This window comes from Aedes aegypti, chromosome 1, assembly GCF_002204515.2.
Source record: "Aedes aegypti strain LVP_AGWG chromosome 1, AaegL5.0 Primary Assembly, whole genome shotgun sequence".
Classification (NCBI taxonomy): Eukaryota; Metazoa; Arthropoda; class Insecta; order Diptera; family Culicidae; genus Aedes; species Aedes aegypti.
In genome coordinates this window covers 303,384,812-303,402,097 of record NC_035107.1, presented here as the reverse complement: position 1 = coordinate 303,402,097, position 17,286 = coordinate 303,384,812, and the positions used below count along the sequence as shown (strand labels likewise).

At 36.4% G+C, this 17,286-nt stretch overlaps 2 protein-coding genes across 4 annotated transcripts in view; one reads left to right on the top strand and one right to left on the bottom strand.

The window, feature by feature from the left end:
* On the top strand, nt 1-15,247 carry LOC5576146 (lipase 3). Of its 2 annotated transcripts, XM_021838377.1 has the most exons (3): nt 1-280; nt 13,471-14,100; nt 14,660-15,247. In XM_021838377.1, exons 2-3 carry the CDS (start codon nt 13,486-13,488, stop codon nt 15,230-15,232), a joined length of 1,188 nt encoding a protein of 395 aa, XP_021694069.1. In that variant the 5' UTR covers nt 1-280; nt 13,471-13,485; the 3' UTR covers nt 15,233-15,247. The 2 variants fall into 2 exon arrangements, with proteins under 2 accessions (XP_021694069.1, XP_001662499.1); XM_001662449.2 differs by lacking the exon at nt 1-280 and having other exon boundaries at nt 12,899-14,100.
* LOC5576151 (lipase 3) overlaps nt 1-17,286 on the bottom strand; it is a 62,602-nt gene that overhangs the window by 1,768 nt on the left and 43,548 nt on the right. The window lies entirely within an intron of this gene.

Below are 17,286 nucleotides of genomic sequence, written 5' to 3'. Positions count from 1 at the left end.
AGAGAAAGATGAAGGTTGAATGAAAGCGAGCTCGTATCAATTTGTCAATGGATCGAAGCAGGCGAGTAGGTTCAATGGAAGGTTGGTGGTCACGCAACGTTAGTTGCTAATTAAATCTACAGTGGCGATGGTAATGTGACATGAACGATGTTCGGGTAATTTAGAGATCATATTTAACGCGATTGAATGTTTTAGATGAGCTTTCGCAGTCCACGTGACATGAGTGGCGTTCTGGACTTTGCTGGAGTGAGAATCATCTTTCAGTAGGAATCCGAGTGATGTAAGTGTACAAATAGGTGGTTTTGATCAGGCATACACTGAGGCAAAAAAACTTAATAATTTCTTAAGGAATAATTATGATTTGGCGCCACAACGATTATTATTGAAATTTTTAAGTTTTACTTATGATTTTGGTGAAGAATTTCAGATATAAATTTCATAAGTCAAACAATGAAATTCGGAAATAAACGCAATGGTATTTACTCAAATCGTTTTATCAATCGATAATGTTGTTCGCCTTTTATTTCTGGCGTGCACAAAAATTGACATGTTTTGATAACATGTGATCTGTTTCCGATTAACTTGTAGCCAACATCGAAAGCGGAGTAGTTCTTCTAGCGATTGCTATGATAATCATTTCAAGTAATTCTTGTTAAAGAATTCAAAGCTCTCACTTATGAAACTTATGATCCCATTTTCGAAATGTTTAAGCGTGCAATGAAACCATAATTTGGCTGGTTCATAAGTCTTGATTTATGGAAAACCTAAGTATTTTTGCCTCAGTGTAGGATAAACTTTGATAAGCGATTAGACCATGATAAACAATGATTTGTGGGATATATACATGCTTATACGTAAATATAATATTTTCATTTGATATGAACAATTTCTATGTAGAGGAAAATTATGCCGACACTTGAGGTGACGAACCATTCAAAGTTTGTTGAAAAAATACCTAAATGTAACATTCCTACAGCTGTCAGGACGAAAGCATGTGTTATTATATTTTACTCATTTGAAAAGAAACTAAAAACTCGATTGGTTGGGACATCATAGAACACTCTTATTCTTATGCCGACACTTACAGTGGCGAACCATCCAAAGTTTGTTGAATAAAGTGAACCTTTCGCATGTCTACACTTGTATGGTTTCATGAGTCGATATCGAGTCATGGAACATCGACTCATGGAGGTATCACTGTATTTATATAAAATTTTCAAATAAAAAAAGTAAGATAGGCCCTTTTCAAACATATTTCGTGTTTCTCCATTCCAGAAATATTTAATTTTGATTGAGTGAATCGTAGCTGAATTGTTTATTGTTTGATAAAAACCTATATACTAAAGTATTTAAAAAAGTATGCACGGTAAAAAAATATAAAGGAAATTTTCAAATGAAAATTTGAAGTTCATTGTTCTTAAAAACCGCAAAATTGATGTTTTTAATTTTTGGATATGTTTTGCAGCATATTGTTTGTAATTTCTTCCACAATGCCTCAAAACGGAATATTTTTGGATAAAATAAATTATTTAACAAAATAAATAAAACGAATTTATGTAAAACGATATTTTTGGTGCGTTTTTTTGAGTACAGAATAATAACTATATATTTTTAAATATGAAAAAATTCTATCGAAAAATACTCAAGTAAAATTTAGCTGAGATGCATCACTCCCGAGATATACACGGTAAATCTAAACGTGGCATTAAAAATGTGATTCTATCACAACGGTGTACCTTTGCTCCCCAGGGCTAAGCCCGGCTAATGGGTAAAGCCCTGTCATCGCGCGGCAAGATCGTACAACCATGGAGAAGGAGTTTGTTTTTTTTTGTTTATATTTATTTTTTATTTTATTTTTTGTTTTTTTTTTTTTTTTGTTTTGCTTCAGTGATAAAACTTGACACCATAGCGTATTATTTTTGTACCCATGAAGTACGTTTTAAAAAAAAAGCATCGTTTTTCTTTTATTCATTTATCATGTCCAAATGTATGGGTATGGGAAAAACGTGTTTGTTCATCATACCTACTAACACAGGCAAAAGTGATGAAAACCCTTGTGGAGCCTGTTTAGTAGAATGCCTGTAAATATACAAAAAGATGAGTAGTACTGTTCCTTTTAATTCTACTATTGTATCCTTCGACAGATACGCGTATTTCTACTTCAACTGTAAAGCCGTCTTCAGTGTTGTGTACTTGACTTGACTTGGTTTGTGTTGTTGAAATCAAGATAAAATTTTCCGGAATGGAGAAACACGAAACATGTTTGAAAAGGGCCTATTTTTCTTTTTTTTTATTTGAAAATTTTATATAAGTATGAGTATATCTCGACATTGATGCAACCTAGAAAAATTTTACTTAAGTACTCTTCCAATGCATTTTCTGTACTACCAAATAAACACATAAAAAAATATTGTTTTCCTGTATTTCGATTTTTTTTCACAATTTGTAATATTTTATAAAATTATAACTTTTTTGTCCGTAATTCTTCCATTATGAAACATTGTGCAATAAATCACATAAGTTGTCCCCTAAAACATGTCCAAAAATAATAAAAATCACAGATGCATTATCATAGAAAAAATCTGTCATTATATTTTACCGTGCATATTTTTTTACAAATAGTCCTAAACAATACCTACAACAACCGCAAAATATATCCAAAAAATAAAAACATCAATGTTGCGGTTTTTAAGAACTATTAGCTTCAAATTTTCATTTGAAAATATCGTTTATATTTTTTACCGTGCACTCTTTTTTCAATACTTAAGCATAAATGTTTTGATCAAACGATAAACGATTCAGCTACGATTCGCTCAATCAAAATATTTTTTTTCTGGAATGGAGAAACACGAAATATGCTTGAAAAGGCCCTTTTTTTTTTTTTTTTTGAAAATTTTATATAAATATGAGTATATCTCGAAATTGATGCAATCTAGAAAAAATTTACTTAAGTACTTTTCGATTGCCATTTTTCTGTACTTTCAAATAATCACATAAAAAATTATTGTTTTCCTCTATTTCGATTTTTTTTTTCAAAATCTATAATTTTTTAAAAAATCATTACTTTTTTGTCCATAATTCTTCCATTTTGAAACATTGTGCAATAAATCACATAAGTTGTCCTCTAAAACATATCCAAAAATAAAAAAAAATCGAAACTGCGTTTCTGGAGAAAATCGATTTTAAAATATTGTTTTTGAAATAAAAAATAATCTGTAACTTTTTTTTACCGTGCATATTTTTCTCCATATAGTCCTATGAAATACCTACAACTTTGTAGAAGATCTCAAATCGATCGGACAAACCGTTTTCGAGTTACAGTTTTTTAAAGATTTGCCATGCATTTTCCGATACGCCCTTCTCAAAAATAATGCGAGGTTCAAAACGGCGGTCTGAAAGTGCATAATGGCGTTTTTGGTCATAAAGAATCTGTATGCAAATGTTAAATAGGTCCTTTTAAAAAGTTATGGGGGAAATCCGGGAAATTTTGTTGAATCAAGGGTGCAAGTTTTAGAGGAATCTTTAAAAGAATCGTTAGGGGAATATTTCAAGGAAGCATTGGACGAAATTTTGAGGTAATCCTTGAAGGAATTACTGCAGAGCACTTGAAGGATTTTCTACAGAGAAATCTAATTCTGCTAGATTTTATTTTACAAATTCCGGAAAAAAAATCCCGAGGTATTACGAGAAAATTCTAAAAAACTTATTTTTACAGAGTAATGAGAAGAGTATCCTCATGATGTATTTCTATGGGTATATTGGAAGAAATTTTGGTGGAATCCCAGGAGGAATTCTTAAAGGAATCTTGGGAGAAAACTCCTAAAGAGCCTAAAGAAGAATTCATAATACTGTGCAACCCCGCTAATATGGACGGTTCACTTTTAATTTGAACTCCTAGTCCCACTGTTTTGTTTTGATTTTGCGTTCTGTTCTGCAGCGTGCATTGGCACTTTATTGTCTCCAGTGGCTTTTTGCACTTAGCAAGTTTTACACTCAAGGAATTATATAAATTTTTGCAGGGATTTTTTTAAAGAAACATGGAAAAACTGCCTTCAGTAAAAATTTATGGAAAAATTCTTTAAGGCATCTTCTTGATGAATTGTATCAGGAAACCCTGCCGTACTTCACAAAGAAAGTCCAAACCACTATATCCTTTTTTTGTTTCTTGATGTGTTTGCACCATTTTTGGTATACAATATCAGGTGATAAGGAGCTCCTTTGAAAATAAAAAAAACATACAAATCGGTTTAATTGCCTCCAAGATATTTAAGTCGTGGGTTGGATACCCACCGGAGCACGTGGTTTCTTTTCGCAGTTCCAATTTTAATTTGTACATTTGCCAAGTGTTCGTTGTGTACATGTAAACTTCAGAACCTTACAACATTATAATTCTTTAGGCTAAAATAGCCTAGAACTAAATGCAACAATTCAAAATATGTGTTTTTTTATATTTTCAAAACTTAAGTGTTCTGTTGGGCAGTGCCTCGTTGAAGCCCAAGCAGAAAGTTCGTTATTCTCGTAGGTGTGGAAGTTTTTTTCCAGTTTATTCTACACGTCTTCTGCTGGGCAGTGCTTCGATGAGGCCCAAGCAGAAAATTCGTTTATTTTTCGTCGTCGATAAATTTTTTTTGTTTTTGTTTTATTTTGCACGCGTTCTGAGTGCTTCTCAATGGTCCAAACAGTCGAGCTAGGGTTTTCGCATTACCGGAGTGATTTTTTGTGCAATGAGCATGCTGATTAAAGTAGATTACGGTTACTCAGTCAAGGATGGACGACCAATTTGGTGAGCTCGTTTCTTGCTTCTATTTTGAGTGTACAATATATTATGAAACGTGTTTTTATCATGACAACGGTAGATATCTGACTTATAAGAAATGATTTGACACAATATGAACAGTTCGTCACTGTGCCACATTGTCCACATGTTTTACATCATAGTAGTAACCCGATACTTTTTATCATAATAAAAAAAAAAACATTTGAATGGTTCGACACTAAAAGCACATACAAACAGACGTAAAACTGACGAAATTTCCATTGACCACTCATTTAACGTTTATCTCAAATTCGTCATAATCCAAACCTCACAAACAGAGTCGCGCGCATCGTTTTTCTTCAAATTTGACGCTTCACACTTCCGCCATCTGCAGGTCTTATTGAATGAATGAATTGTCTTTATTAACGAGACTTTCAGCCCTTGGCTGGTACGTCTCTTACATGCAGGTCTTATTGCACGAAACAGTATTTCGAGCAAAATGCTCACCAGATGATAAGGAGTGAACTGGGCAATGGATTTTAACGAAATCCGATGACCGTAAGGACGTGGCCGGCGCCGTTATTGACTTTATGATGTTTGGAGTTCTCGTAAGTGTTGAAGATGGAAGGCTATTCCCAAGCTACATCTCTTGGTTCCTTTTGTAACTTCGAGTATCCTGGTCAATCACGGAGTAGCAACTACGAATTTTACGGTCATCAATGCTTATTTTCCAGATTCCAAATTTTCAAAATTTAAAGTATTTGAGGGTAACAATGTTCTGCAAAATGATGTAAACAATCGAAATAGACATCTTTGTGGAAGTGAATAGGGTTCTAAAATACAAACAATAAAAATAAGATTTGATTAAAAAAAATATGTTTTATGGTTTTATTGTCATTACAGAGTCAAATGGATGCAGAAAAAAGCTCCCTGAGTCAAAATATGATATAACCAATTGCATATTGGAATGGTTTTATCTGTATCCATGAGTATCCATGAGGCTACATATCGCTTTTTCATACCATTTAGAATCCCATTGTCTTTGAAAAAGTAATGGGCTGTTATATAGAACATTACTTTTATTTATATATTAAAAATGTTTAATGAATTCTTGTTTATATTTAATAATACGAAAGAGCATGTTATTGCAACTACTTTAGCAAGTTTTCCAGCTCAAATAACGGCTATAATATTTTTAAACTTCAATTTTAAAAATGGTTCCAAATATGAACCTTGACACTTGTGATCTTGTTTGACATTCACTTTTTCGACAAAAATGCCACAGGGCATATAGTTTTAACACTGGGGTTGTTCCTATCTGACATTTCGGAAGGGACACGGAAAACAAAATATACCCAACATTTGAGTTTAAACCAAAGGGTGTGACAAAATCTCAAAAATCATAAAAAAATGTTTTTTGTACTTAAACTAATGAAAATCATTTTAAAATTGAGTAAACATGTGTTTCTGCCCTAAACTTAAGCGTTTGGTACTAAAATTGAGCCAGGGCTTTAGGACCCTATTTTCTTTTTTTTATGTGTATAATGTTGCATAAAATGAAGTTAATAATTGAAAAACAACGCTTTCTTGGACACTATGGGGTTTAACAACTACCGAAAAGCTATACATTACATATATTTTGCAATTGGATTAAATGGACAAATTGATGTGAAGTTTTTCTGAAAAGTTACACGTCTTCTCAGTGAGAATCGAACTCACGACTCCCTGATCTTTAGTTAGGGCGCGTTACCCCTACGCCATGAGAGGACTCATGGACGCAGAAGTTAACCTGAATTCGATTTCAGCTCAATAATAACGTGGTCCTTTTTCGCTAAAGGTACACTTTCGGAAGAATTAGATGCCCATCCAAACACAACGCTTTCTTTATATATCCAATGCCTAGCCCGAGAGCGCATTATTGTTTAAATAGTGAAATGCCTCACATCACTCTCCACCGACGTGGTAGCTGAGATTTCTATTGTGTAGTTCTCAAACGACAAAATATGTGTAATGTTTAGCTTTTCTGTAGTTGTTAAACTTCCACTCGGCTGGTTAGCCGTAAATCACGATTCATAATTAAAAACAAGCACTATGGGGTTCTAAAGTGCATAGAAGAGCAGATAGGTCATTTTTAGCTTATAAAAGTGGTTTATCATATTCAAGTTTCCTCGTTTAGATACTCATGAATACAGGTGATAATGCTTTTACTGAACAATATGCAACTGATTATAATGTAATTTGAACCCGAAGGCTTTAATCTGCACCCGTTTGCCTCCCTGATAACACCAAAACCATGAAAAATTATTGTTTTTTTTTACTAATAATTGACAATTTTTCTTCCTGTTTGCATTTTAGAATCCTATTCAATTTCACAAAGTTGTGTATTCCGATTATTTACATCATTTCGTTGTACATTGATACCATCTTAACTATGAATCTTAAAATTTTTCGAATAAACCGATATTTTGAAGTTGATTTTTTAATACAGCCGACTCTCCATAACCCGATATTGAAGGGACCATCGAGTTAGGGAGGTATCGAGATACAGAACACGAATCCAGTGCAAGTGCGATCGAAGGGAGCATCGAGGTAGCCATGAAAACCATCTTTTACTATGGTTCTCTAACTCGATATCGAGATACGGAATATCGAGTAAGGGAGAGTTGACTGTATATTTGTATTTTGGTAGGGTTACCAGATAGGGAGTTGGTGAATAAACCAATTTTTAATTTCGATAATTCACAACTTTGTCAAAGACATCATATTTGAAAATCGTCAAACAAAAACGTTGAAATTTACAGTGCCACCTGTGGCGGAATTCCAACCTAAATGTTCTGGTCACCCGATACGCCACTCACGATGAAATTTCTGGAAGAATGACGGAAACCTAAGAAGAACCTAAGAATGAATCACGACATCAGTTTGTGGGGAATTCGCTGATAGAATTTCATGAGTAATCCCAGAATTAATAGGGTTCTAAAGCCCTGTTCCAATTTTAGTACCAAACGCTTAAGTTTAGGTTAGAAACATGTTTACTCAATTTTTAAATGTTTCTCGTTGGTTTAAGACCAAAAACATACTTGTTTTTAATTATGAATCGTGGTTTACGACTAACCAGCCGAGTGGAAGTTTAACAACTACCGAAAAAGCTAAACATTACATACACTCAGGCAAATGGACTATCGATAAACATAGGAACTGTGTGGTACTGAATGAACATTGTCATAGATCTTGTCTTCCAACCCTGTTATGATGGTTGACAATCAAATGCCTGTTGAAAGAACTTCGAGAATGTAACATCGGATCGGACATCAAACGATCTAGTAGGCATGGCACAACTTCGACGCCTCACTCCTATAGTAATGTCAGAATGGAATGCAAGGTTCTTCGTGGTGCTCCCGCTTGCCAACAACGATTCTGAGCTTCACATTTGGCGATCCTTCCAGGAGTTTTAAATAAATTTTCGTTTTTCCTGGAGAGCCTGGATTCGATAGCAAGCGGGAGTGTCCCCTAGGAAATGTGTTTGTGTCGAGTGCTTCTTAAACCGCGTGTGAAAATATGTATTCAGAGTGATTGTGGAGTGAAGTTTGAATCTGATAGAAAGGCATCTGTAAGTAAACAGCAATGTGGTATTTTCTATGAATAATAGAAAACTGATTGAAGAGGAAATATGACATTAATATGCATTAGCCGCTTCACTACTCGCTGAAGCAGCAATGTTTCTCTCTGTTCTTGTTGTTGCTCTTATTGAACACCAGCATCACCTCAACTATTTGAGTTGCGCGATGCAGGCTTTGAAGTGAATATTTTGTTTTGCATTTGAATTCAAACAGATTGCTTCGATGGAAATATTTGAATGTAATAGAAAGTGTTTCATCTATTTTATCCGATTCAAAGATTATGATCATTTCGAGCTGATTCATCTAAGTTATGAAGTGCGCATTCTGCTTTTATCAGGGACCTGTTTTCTGCATAGGTTGAACGGAAAAAAGAATAACGTTAGGAACTGAACTATTTTTTTTTGCAGAAGTCAATTGAACATATCCGTTCAAAACGTGTAAAAAAATATCGTATAATTTATATAATAATGTGATTTTGCAAAAGAGAAGTGAAGTGTTAAAGTTATTAGTGGTTTTCATGAATATTAATCAATTTGTATAACTTATCAATTAGTAACTTCAATCGAAAAAAAAAAAACTCCCGTAACATTTATCAACTGTGCAAATTTCTATATAAATAATAATAAAACTTCGCTTTGGTTGTATGTGATCATTTCATTGTTTCTTCTGTGATGATTTACACATTTCTATATCTTATCTCTCCTTCTTTCAAATAAAAACAAAATAATTTCAATAAAATAAAATAGAGTGAAAAATGAATGTAAGTGTGTGCAAATATTCCTAACCATGGGCGGTGTTGTTCCAAAAGTAGATTTTTCGTTCCAATTAATCGATTTTTTGATGTTGAAACAACATGAATTTCTAATACAAGGGATTTGATCTTATTTTGAGTCGTTGTTCTTGTAAATTTGCTTACGAGTGAAGAAATCTAATCGATTTGAATAAAATCGATACAAACGACGAATCGAATTTTAATCGATTCAGTATTATCGATGTTTTGGTCAAATTTGACCTATAATGCACATGATTGTTTTCTACATTGTGTATCCCCTAATGTTTAACGAATAAGTTAAGTGTGAAGCATACTGAATCGGTGAAATTTGTGAATTTTGTGTCGATAACCGGTGAGATCCAAACTATTCAAATCTACTTAATTCATTATTATTTCTAAATAAATGCCATGTTAAAAAAAAATAATAACATGTTTGAAAAAAATATCCTTAACGCGACTGGTGGTTGCTACGAAAAAATGCCCTTAACACAATTGGTGTATGCAATTAAAAAAGTATCATTGCCGCGATTGGTGGTTGCATTTGGTTTGGTATTTGGTTGTCTTTAACGCGACAGATGGTTGCAATGAATATGTTATTAACTCGACAGGTAGTCGCATACTTGTTCCTAGCAATCAATGTTATTGATATTTCTAGCGCGACTGGAGGTCGCATATTTGTTCTAAGCAATGGTGGTGTATACTTACTACCGCGACTGGCGGTCGCATACTTGTTCATAGTAACTGCTATTGATGTTGTTAACTCGACTGGTGGTCGTATACTTGTTCCTAGCAAGTATTATTGATGTTGTAAGCTCGACTGGTGGTCGTATATTTGTTCTATGCAATGGTGGTGTACACTTGCTACCGCGACTGGTGGTCACAAATTGGTTCCTAATAAAAGTGATGTTCACATGCATGCGCGACTGTATCTATAGAATAAGATATGTAAGCCCAATGATGGCTAGTAACTTAGTAGATATGTTATATCAAAACAAGTAACAACAGTCAAACAAGTCTTTGAGTGAGTATTTCCGTGAAAGTACGGTGGATTGAATGTACAACAAGATGAAAGTCAAACACTGATGCTACTCTGTTGAACGCATATATGTCAGTTTATTAATAGCAATATTTTGTCCAAAATTCATCTTAGATATGTCATTTCATATAATTAGCTTTCCGTTTCTAATGTATGGAACGACATTCAACCTATCAATAATTTCAACGCCGTTCTGATTGCGTGGGTATCCTACAGCGGAAAAATGTTTCAAAGTCGCATGTACAAGTGAACAGTTGAAATATGAAACAGTATACATCGGTGAAGTTCTTAGCGATGTGAAATATACATCCTGAATTCCTGAAAGCTTTCGTGATGACGAAAACGATGTGAAAACTCATCACTTAAAACTTTTCTTTCCTGAAAAGAGGGAGGATGTGTGGTACTGAATGAACATTGTCATTGATCTTGTCTTCCAACCCTGTTATGATGGTTGACAATCAAAAGCCTGTTGAAAGAACTCCGAGAATGTAGCATCGAATCGGACATCAAACGATCTAGTAGGCATGGCACAACTTCGACGCCTCACTCCTATAGTAATGTCAGAATGGAATGCAAGGTTCTTCGTGGTGCTCCCGCTTGTCAACAACGATTCTGAGCTTCACAGGAACCCCTTATGAAAATTCGCCACAAGAAATCGGATTGAAATTCATAGATTTGCCTTATGAAACCAGAATTTGAAAAGAAAAAACCTTTTCGCAGCAACCTGGAATCGAACCAAGAACCTTGCGATCAATAGGCCCGAATCGTTCCACTTTTCATAAGGCAAAATCTATGAAATTCGATAGTCCAGTTCGCTGCGTGTATGGGGCTCGGCACTGTTTTGATTTTGTATGTGATTTTGACGTTTACTGGCCTTGTTGTTTACTGATTTCATGGAAGAGTGAAAGAGAGGGACTGATTTTTGTGCAGAGCCCCATAGTTTGCAATTGGATTAATTGGACAAATTGATGTGAAATTTTGCGAAAAAGTTACACGTCTTCTCAGTGAGAATCGAACTCACGACTCCATTTAATCCAATTGCAAACTATTAATGTTTAGCTTTTCGGTAGTTACCAAAAATATATTTTTTCACGGTTTTTGAGATTTTTTTCAACGTCAAACATGATCAAAAGTGTCAAGGTTCTTATTTGGACCCACTTTTTTAAATTAAAGTTTAAATATGTTATAGTCGTTATTTAAGCGGGAGCAATTGCTTAAGTAATTTCAAGAACATGCTCTTTTTTATTTTAATTTTTTTTATAGAACATGCTATTTCGTGTTGTTAGATAAAAACAAGATTTTAATGTAAATTGGGTTGTTGAGTGATGAAAAATTCACAGTTTTTGAAGCTTGATCAAAAGAGCACATTTTTCTAAGTATAACGCGATTATATCGCGCTTCAATAACTACATTTTCATATTACAAAAGATTAAAAAATAGTTCAATCCGCCCACTCAATGACATTCCAATTTACAAAATAACAGTTCGTACCGAAGTAAAATTTGTCGAAGGGTGATTCAAAAGTGATTTCCATACTAATTTCAAAAGTGTTTTAAAAATAGTTCCAGAGCACGGAGAATTGTTAATCGAATCTTAGGATGAACTTCTAAAGGAATCTTGAAAGAATCCCTTAAATAAATTGGTGAATTAAATTCTTTTAGAATCCCTGACAGAATCAATTGATGAATTCTAGAGTAATTTCATAAATTTTGTGAACAATCCTGGGAGGTACTTGAAGAAATTTTCAATGATATCTTGACGATGAGTTTTAGAGAAATTCCGAGAAAATTATTTGAAGGAATCCTGTGATGAGTATCTGCATGCTCAAATTTCGAATGCAAATAAAGCGCTTCGAAGGCGGCTTGTATCAGTAATGGCGAAGACATGAATGAAATGCGCGTTCGATAAAATGGTGCACACATTAATAATCCACTGGAATCTCTGTACGAATACTTTGTGGAATCAGATTGATGAAAGTTTTATAAGAACCCCCAGAGAAAGTCCTGCAGAACTTCAAATAAGGATCTCTGGAGGCATCCTAAGAGAAAGTCCTGATGGCATGTTGAGCGAAGGTCCTGAAGAAATCTCGGGAGGAGTTCTGTAAAAAAAAGGCAGTCCTGTAAAAATAACTGAACGGGAGTCGTGGAAGTATCCTTGGTGGAACTCTCAGGGACATCCTCAAAATGGTTCCTTGTTCCTTATCAGGACAACAATTCTCTAACAAATGTCAGTTAGAACTACTGAATAAATCTTAGGTGGACCTGGAATATCTCCAAAGAGGACGGGATTGGTGGTATAATGATTACCGCTCCTACTTCCTAAGCAGAAGGTCATGGGTTCAATCCCAGGCCCGTCTCTTTTCTCGTACTTTGTAGTTGTATCTTTTACTTGCTTCTATCTTCCACACTTGATCTATACACTAAAATACTATCCGTTTATAGCAATCGCTAGAACCAGACACGAACAAGAAACGTTTACATTCTTTCATCATCATAGCATGCCTTTTCTTACGCCATAAAAATCACCTCACCCCTATACCTTCCCGCATGAACCGGCGTAGATGCAGGGCTATATTATGTCTATGGTGAGCTAGATCTAAATGCAACATTTTTCATCTTTTCTCTCATTGGTCTGCATTCTGACGTAGCAGGCACCGTTATTGCCTAAAATAGAAGGTCGTCAGCACTAATACACTGAGGATGGGTGTTAGTCCCATGTAGTCATTTGGTTGGTTACTTGTTTAAGTACAGCTGATCTCGCGATACTGGAGAAGCAACCATAATCTACGCTTTGATGAACATTAAAAGAGTTGTCCAAATATTAATCTACTGGGCTTATGAACAACTTTCGGAATCTTTCGAAGCACTCAGCGAGAAATTCTACCACGAATTCCTGTAAGGATTCAAGGAGGAACTCCTGGAATAATTACATTATGATTGCGTGTGGAACTTGTGAAGGCGACTCGGGTACATCTTGAAAATCTCCAAGGTCCAGAATCACCAACGATCAGAAATTCCCATTCAGAATTCCTAATTGAAAACCCAAATCTCGTCGTCTAAAGTCAAACAAGAGACATTTTCACAAATCCCAGGCGAAATCCTGGACGTGTTCGTGAGAAATTCCTTGATATTTTCAGTGTTTGCCTTGGAAATTTCAGAAAACTCAGGAATGTCTGGAAGAATGTTAGCAGATATCCCAGGAATAAAATTTAGAAGTTATTTTTGACGGAGATTTGGACCCCTAAAATCCCTAATCCCAACTCATTATTGCTACCAACCATCCACAGGAAATCATTCCACCTATGCTGACGGCATCACTAACAACTCTCCTGATCACAGCCGGGGCCATCCAACGTGCCCTGGCCGGCACGGAACAACTTGTAAAACGAATGGGTCTTCCAGTCGAAAAACACCGAGCAGTAACGTCCGATGGGTACGTCCTGACCATGTTCCGCATTCCCGCGAACAATACCAACTCTCCGGTAGCGTTCCTGCAGCATGGCCTCATAGCCTCGTCAGCCGATTGGGTCATCCTGGGTCCCGGTAAATCGCTAGCTCACTCGCTGGTCACAGCAGGCTACGACGTGTGGATGGGAAACTTCCGAGGCAACACCATCTCCCGGAAGCACGTCTCGTTGGACCCGGCCCAACCGCAGTTCTGGGACTTCAGCTGGCACGAAATAGGCCTGTACGACCTTCCGGCAATGATCGATTACGTTCTGAAGAAGACCGGCCAAAAGACGCTACACTACGTGGGACATTCGCAGGGGACTACGGCATTCTTCGTGATGGCGTCAATGAAGCCGGAATACAACTCCAAAATTCTTTCGATGCAGGCGTTGGCCCCGATTGCGTTCATGGGTCAAATGAAGTCTCCTTTCATACGGGCGATAGCACCATTCTCCACTCAGATTGAGGTGAGTCTTCAACCGATCACTTGTCATTGTAAATGAAGGCCTTTGTATCTCTACACGTAACCAGAGATCTTTCGGTTCATACTCAAGCAGACTCAAACAAACATATTCTATCATATTTGGAAATCAACGACTTTTTAGGGTTATCCAAAAACTCCGTTGAGCCAAGGTCTTCGGCTCAACAAACTTAACCAGTAATCATGATGATAAATCAACAAGGTTTTCACTCTCCTACAATTATGTTAAACAAAATTTAAGGTTTTCAGGTTACCATTTAACTATATGAGCCCGTATTCTAGTATGCAAGGTACTGAAACGCTACTCGCTATTCTTCCTTATCTGAAGACTTTTACCTCAAGTAGTTATAAAACTAGGACAACTTGAAACAGTCGTTGAACTTGAATCTTGGTAGAGTATCATTATATGAGCCCGGCATGGGCATCACCGCTGTTCATAATCCTCCAAAAGATCCCTGGTTACGCCAATAGAGCTGAAGGCATGTACCCAAAGAAGTACCTGTTATACAAGAACCTTAGCCTTGTGGTCTTGGATGTCGTTTCAGTGGACCATGCGTATGTTGGGCGTCAACGAGCTTCTTCCCAGCCACAAGATGATGATTGCCGGAGGCCAGAAGGCTTGTGAAGACACCTCGACTCTCCAGGAAGTGTGCGTCAATGTGATCTTCCTGATCTGTGGATACGATTCGGCCCAACTGAACCGAACCCTGCTGCCGACCATTGTGCAGCACACTCCGGCAGGGGCTTCCGTCAAGCAGTTGGCTCACTACGCCCAAGGGATCAACAGTGGGCGTTTCCGACAGTTCGACCACGGCGTGGTGGGTAACGTGATGAACTACGGATCCAGTACGCCACCCAGCTATCCTCTGAAGAGGATTACGGCGCCGGTGTTTCTTCACTACGGAGACAATGACTGGTTGGCGGCGGTTTCGGACGTTCGTCTGCTCTATCGGCAGCTCGGCAATGGGACACGGTTGCTTCGGGTTCCGGAGAAGCAGTGGAATCATCTGGATTTTATCTACGCTACGGGAGCGAAGAGTTTGCTGTACAATCGAGTGATGGATTTGATGAATCGGTATAATAATGCAATGCCGGAGAAATATAGGATGGAAGAATGAATTTTCTGAACAGAAGCTTTCTGATCTTTTTATATTGAGCATAAGTTCTTTTTTTCTCTTTTTGAAGTTTTATCTCTCTTTATATGGTTTTCCATCTCCATCATTGCGGCGTATATTTTGCCTTCGTCAAGGTTTTAGAGACTGCATTTTGTTGCATTTTGCTGATTCTAGATCCTTGAAGAAGGTGATATATGTGCGGAAACGTCGGTAATGTAAAAGTTGGAATCGTTTGACTTGCTTAAAGATTGTTGGAAAGAAAAACGACCGAAGTAATCAATAAGGCGTAAAAATCGGTATCAAGTCTGTTCTTTCCTCACTGAAGATGTCCAAATTTTATAGCACTTTAGTAGAAAAAAAAGGTTTTTTTTGTACTTTTCTATCTTTCTATGCTCTTTATCGAAGTCCATTTCTTGTTGCGCGATCTAGGCTCGAACTGATGTTCTTGAGGCACTTAATGCAGCCCACAGACGCTCAGACGGTTTGACCAACATTGACTCCGCCCCCAAGTTGGTCAAACCGACTTATGTTGATACAACCGTTTGACCGACTGTCAAGGTTGGTTGCAGCAACACGATATTTCTTCGCATGTTTTTAGACTTGTCAATATGTGATTATGACTTTTTCGAATGCTGTGGCTGTGAGGGAGAATCTTTTCGCAATTTTCTGGCAATAATCGCAGTAAGGAAAAGAAGAATATTCAACATTTAAGTACCGGAAGAAATAAATAGTTAAGAGGAATTCCAGATATAATTCGTACGAAATATTCCAGCAAAATTCAGAAATCATGACGGGTCTCTTTCGGGAAGTATTCTGAGCAGTCATTGATATGGGAATGGCCGAGGGATTTTTTTTCAAACATTCTATCCAGAATCTTTAAGTCGTTTCCTCTAGTTATTCTGCTTTGAAGTTTTCCCAGAAATCAAAAAGCTATGCTAAGGATTCCGCCAAAAGCTCTTCCTGGGATTCTACCACGAATTTTATCGATAATTGCTTTAGAAATTTATCCACAGATTCAACCAGAAAATTCTCCGGGGAACATTCTTCAGGCATACCTTCAGGTGGCATTTTTCCAAGGATTCCTTTGGAGGTTCCTCTACAAATTATTGTGGATTTCAACCACTGATTCCTTCAAAGATCTGTCCAAAAAAAATCCCAAGGATTCTATCACGCGTTACCCAGGAATCGCATTACGAATTCTATCAGATTCTTCTCAAGGGATTTCTCAAAAAAATCATCACCAGAAATTCTCCCAAGGATTTCACCAGGGCTTGCTCCTATGACACCTCCTCAAATTCCTCAAGGAGTTACATCAGAAAATCCACCAGGAATTCCTTCAGCGATTCTTTCTAGCAATTTTTCAACAGATTTCTCCAGGGATCTATACAAATACTTCCCAAGGGATTTCTCCAGTGGTTCATCCAATGCTTCCTTGAAGAATTCCACCAAAAAATTCTCCAAAGATTCATTTAAGAATTCCTACAGTGAAACTTCAAGCATTTCTATACAGATACCACCCACAATTTATCCAAGGATTCATCAAGTTCCCACGGTGCTCCCCTAACCGTTATTATCAGAAAAAAATCTCCATCAAATCTGTGCTCACCAGTCGTTTTCTATAGCTAAGTAGCATGTCTGGGCAAAATTTAAAAAAAAATCGTAGGGCCCGTTTTGAAGTTACGCCCTTTTGAATGTGTAAGTCCACTAATTCAATGGAAATATGAGATATTTAAACGAGTTTTCATTGGCCGTGCTTATCAGAATAAATATAATATGAAAATTTGAATCAAAGTTGGTTTATATAGTTATTTGTAACTTCTGGGAGGAGTTTTGAATGAGAAATAAAAAAAAATTGGGGTTACGCCCTTTTGGAGGCGTAACCATTGAAAACACTAATTTTAAATAGATTGGTTAGGCATTCTTATAACTTTGAGCATATTCAAATGTTTTAAATGGCACATATATGCGCTTATATGTCGCCAAAGCATTCCACAACCAACTGATTTTCCATAGGCTCAAGTGTGTTAAGGCATTACGGAGCTAATTTCATCATGTAA

Excerpts from the sequence above, each read along its gene's own strand:
- LOC5576146 (XM_021838377.1), top strand. The coding sequence starts at position 13,486 with ATGCTGACGGCATCACTAACAACTCTCCTGATCACAGCCGGGGCCATC. Across the intron at positions 14,101-14,659 it reads CATTCTCCACTCAGATTGAG|TGGACCATGCGTATGTTGGG; the intron begins GTGAGTCTTCAA and ends ATGTCGTTTCAG.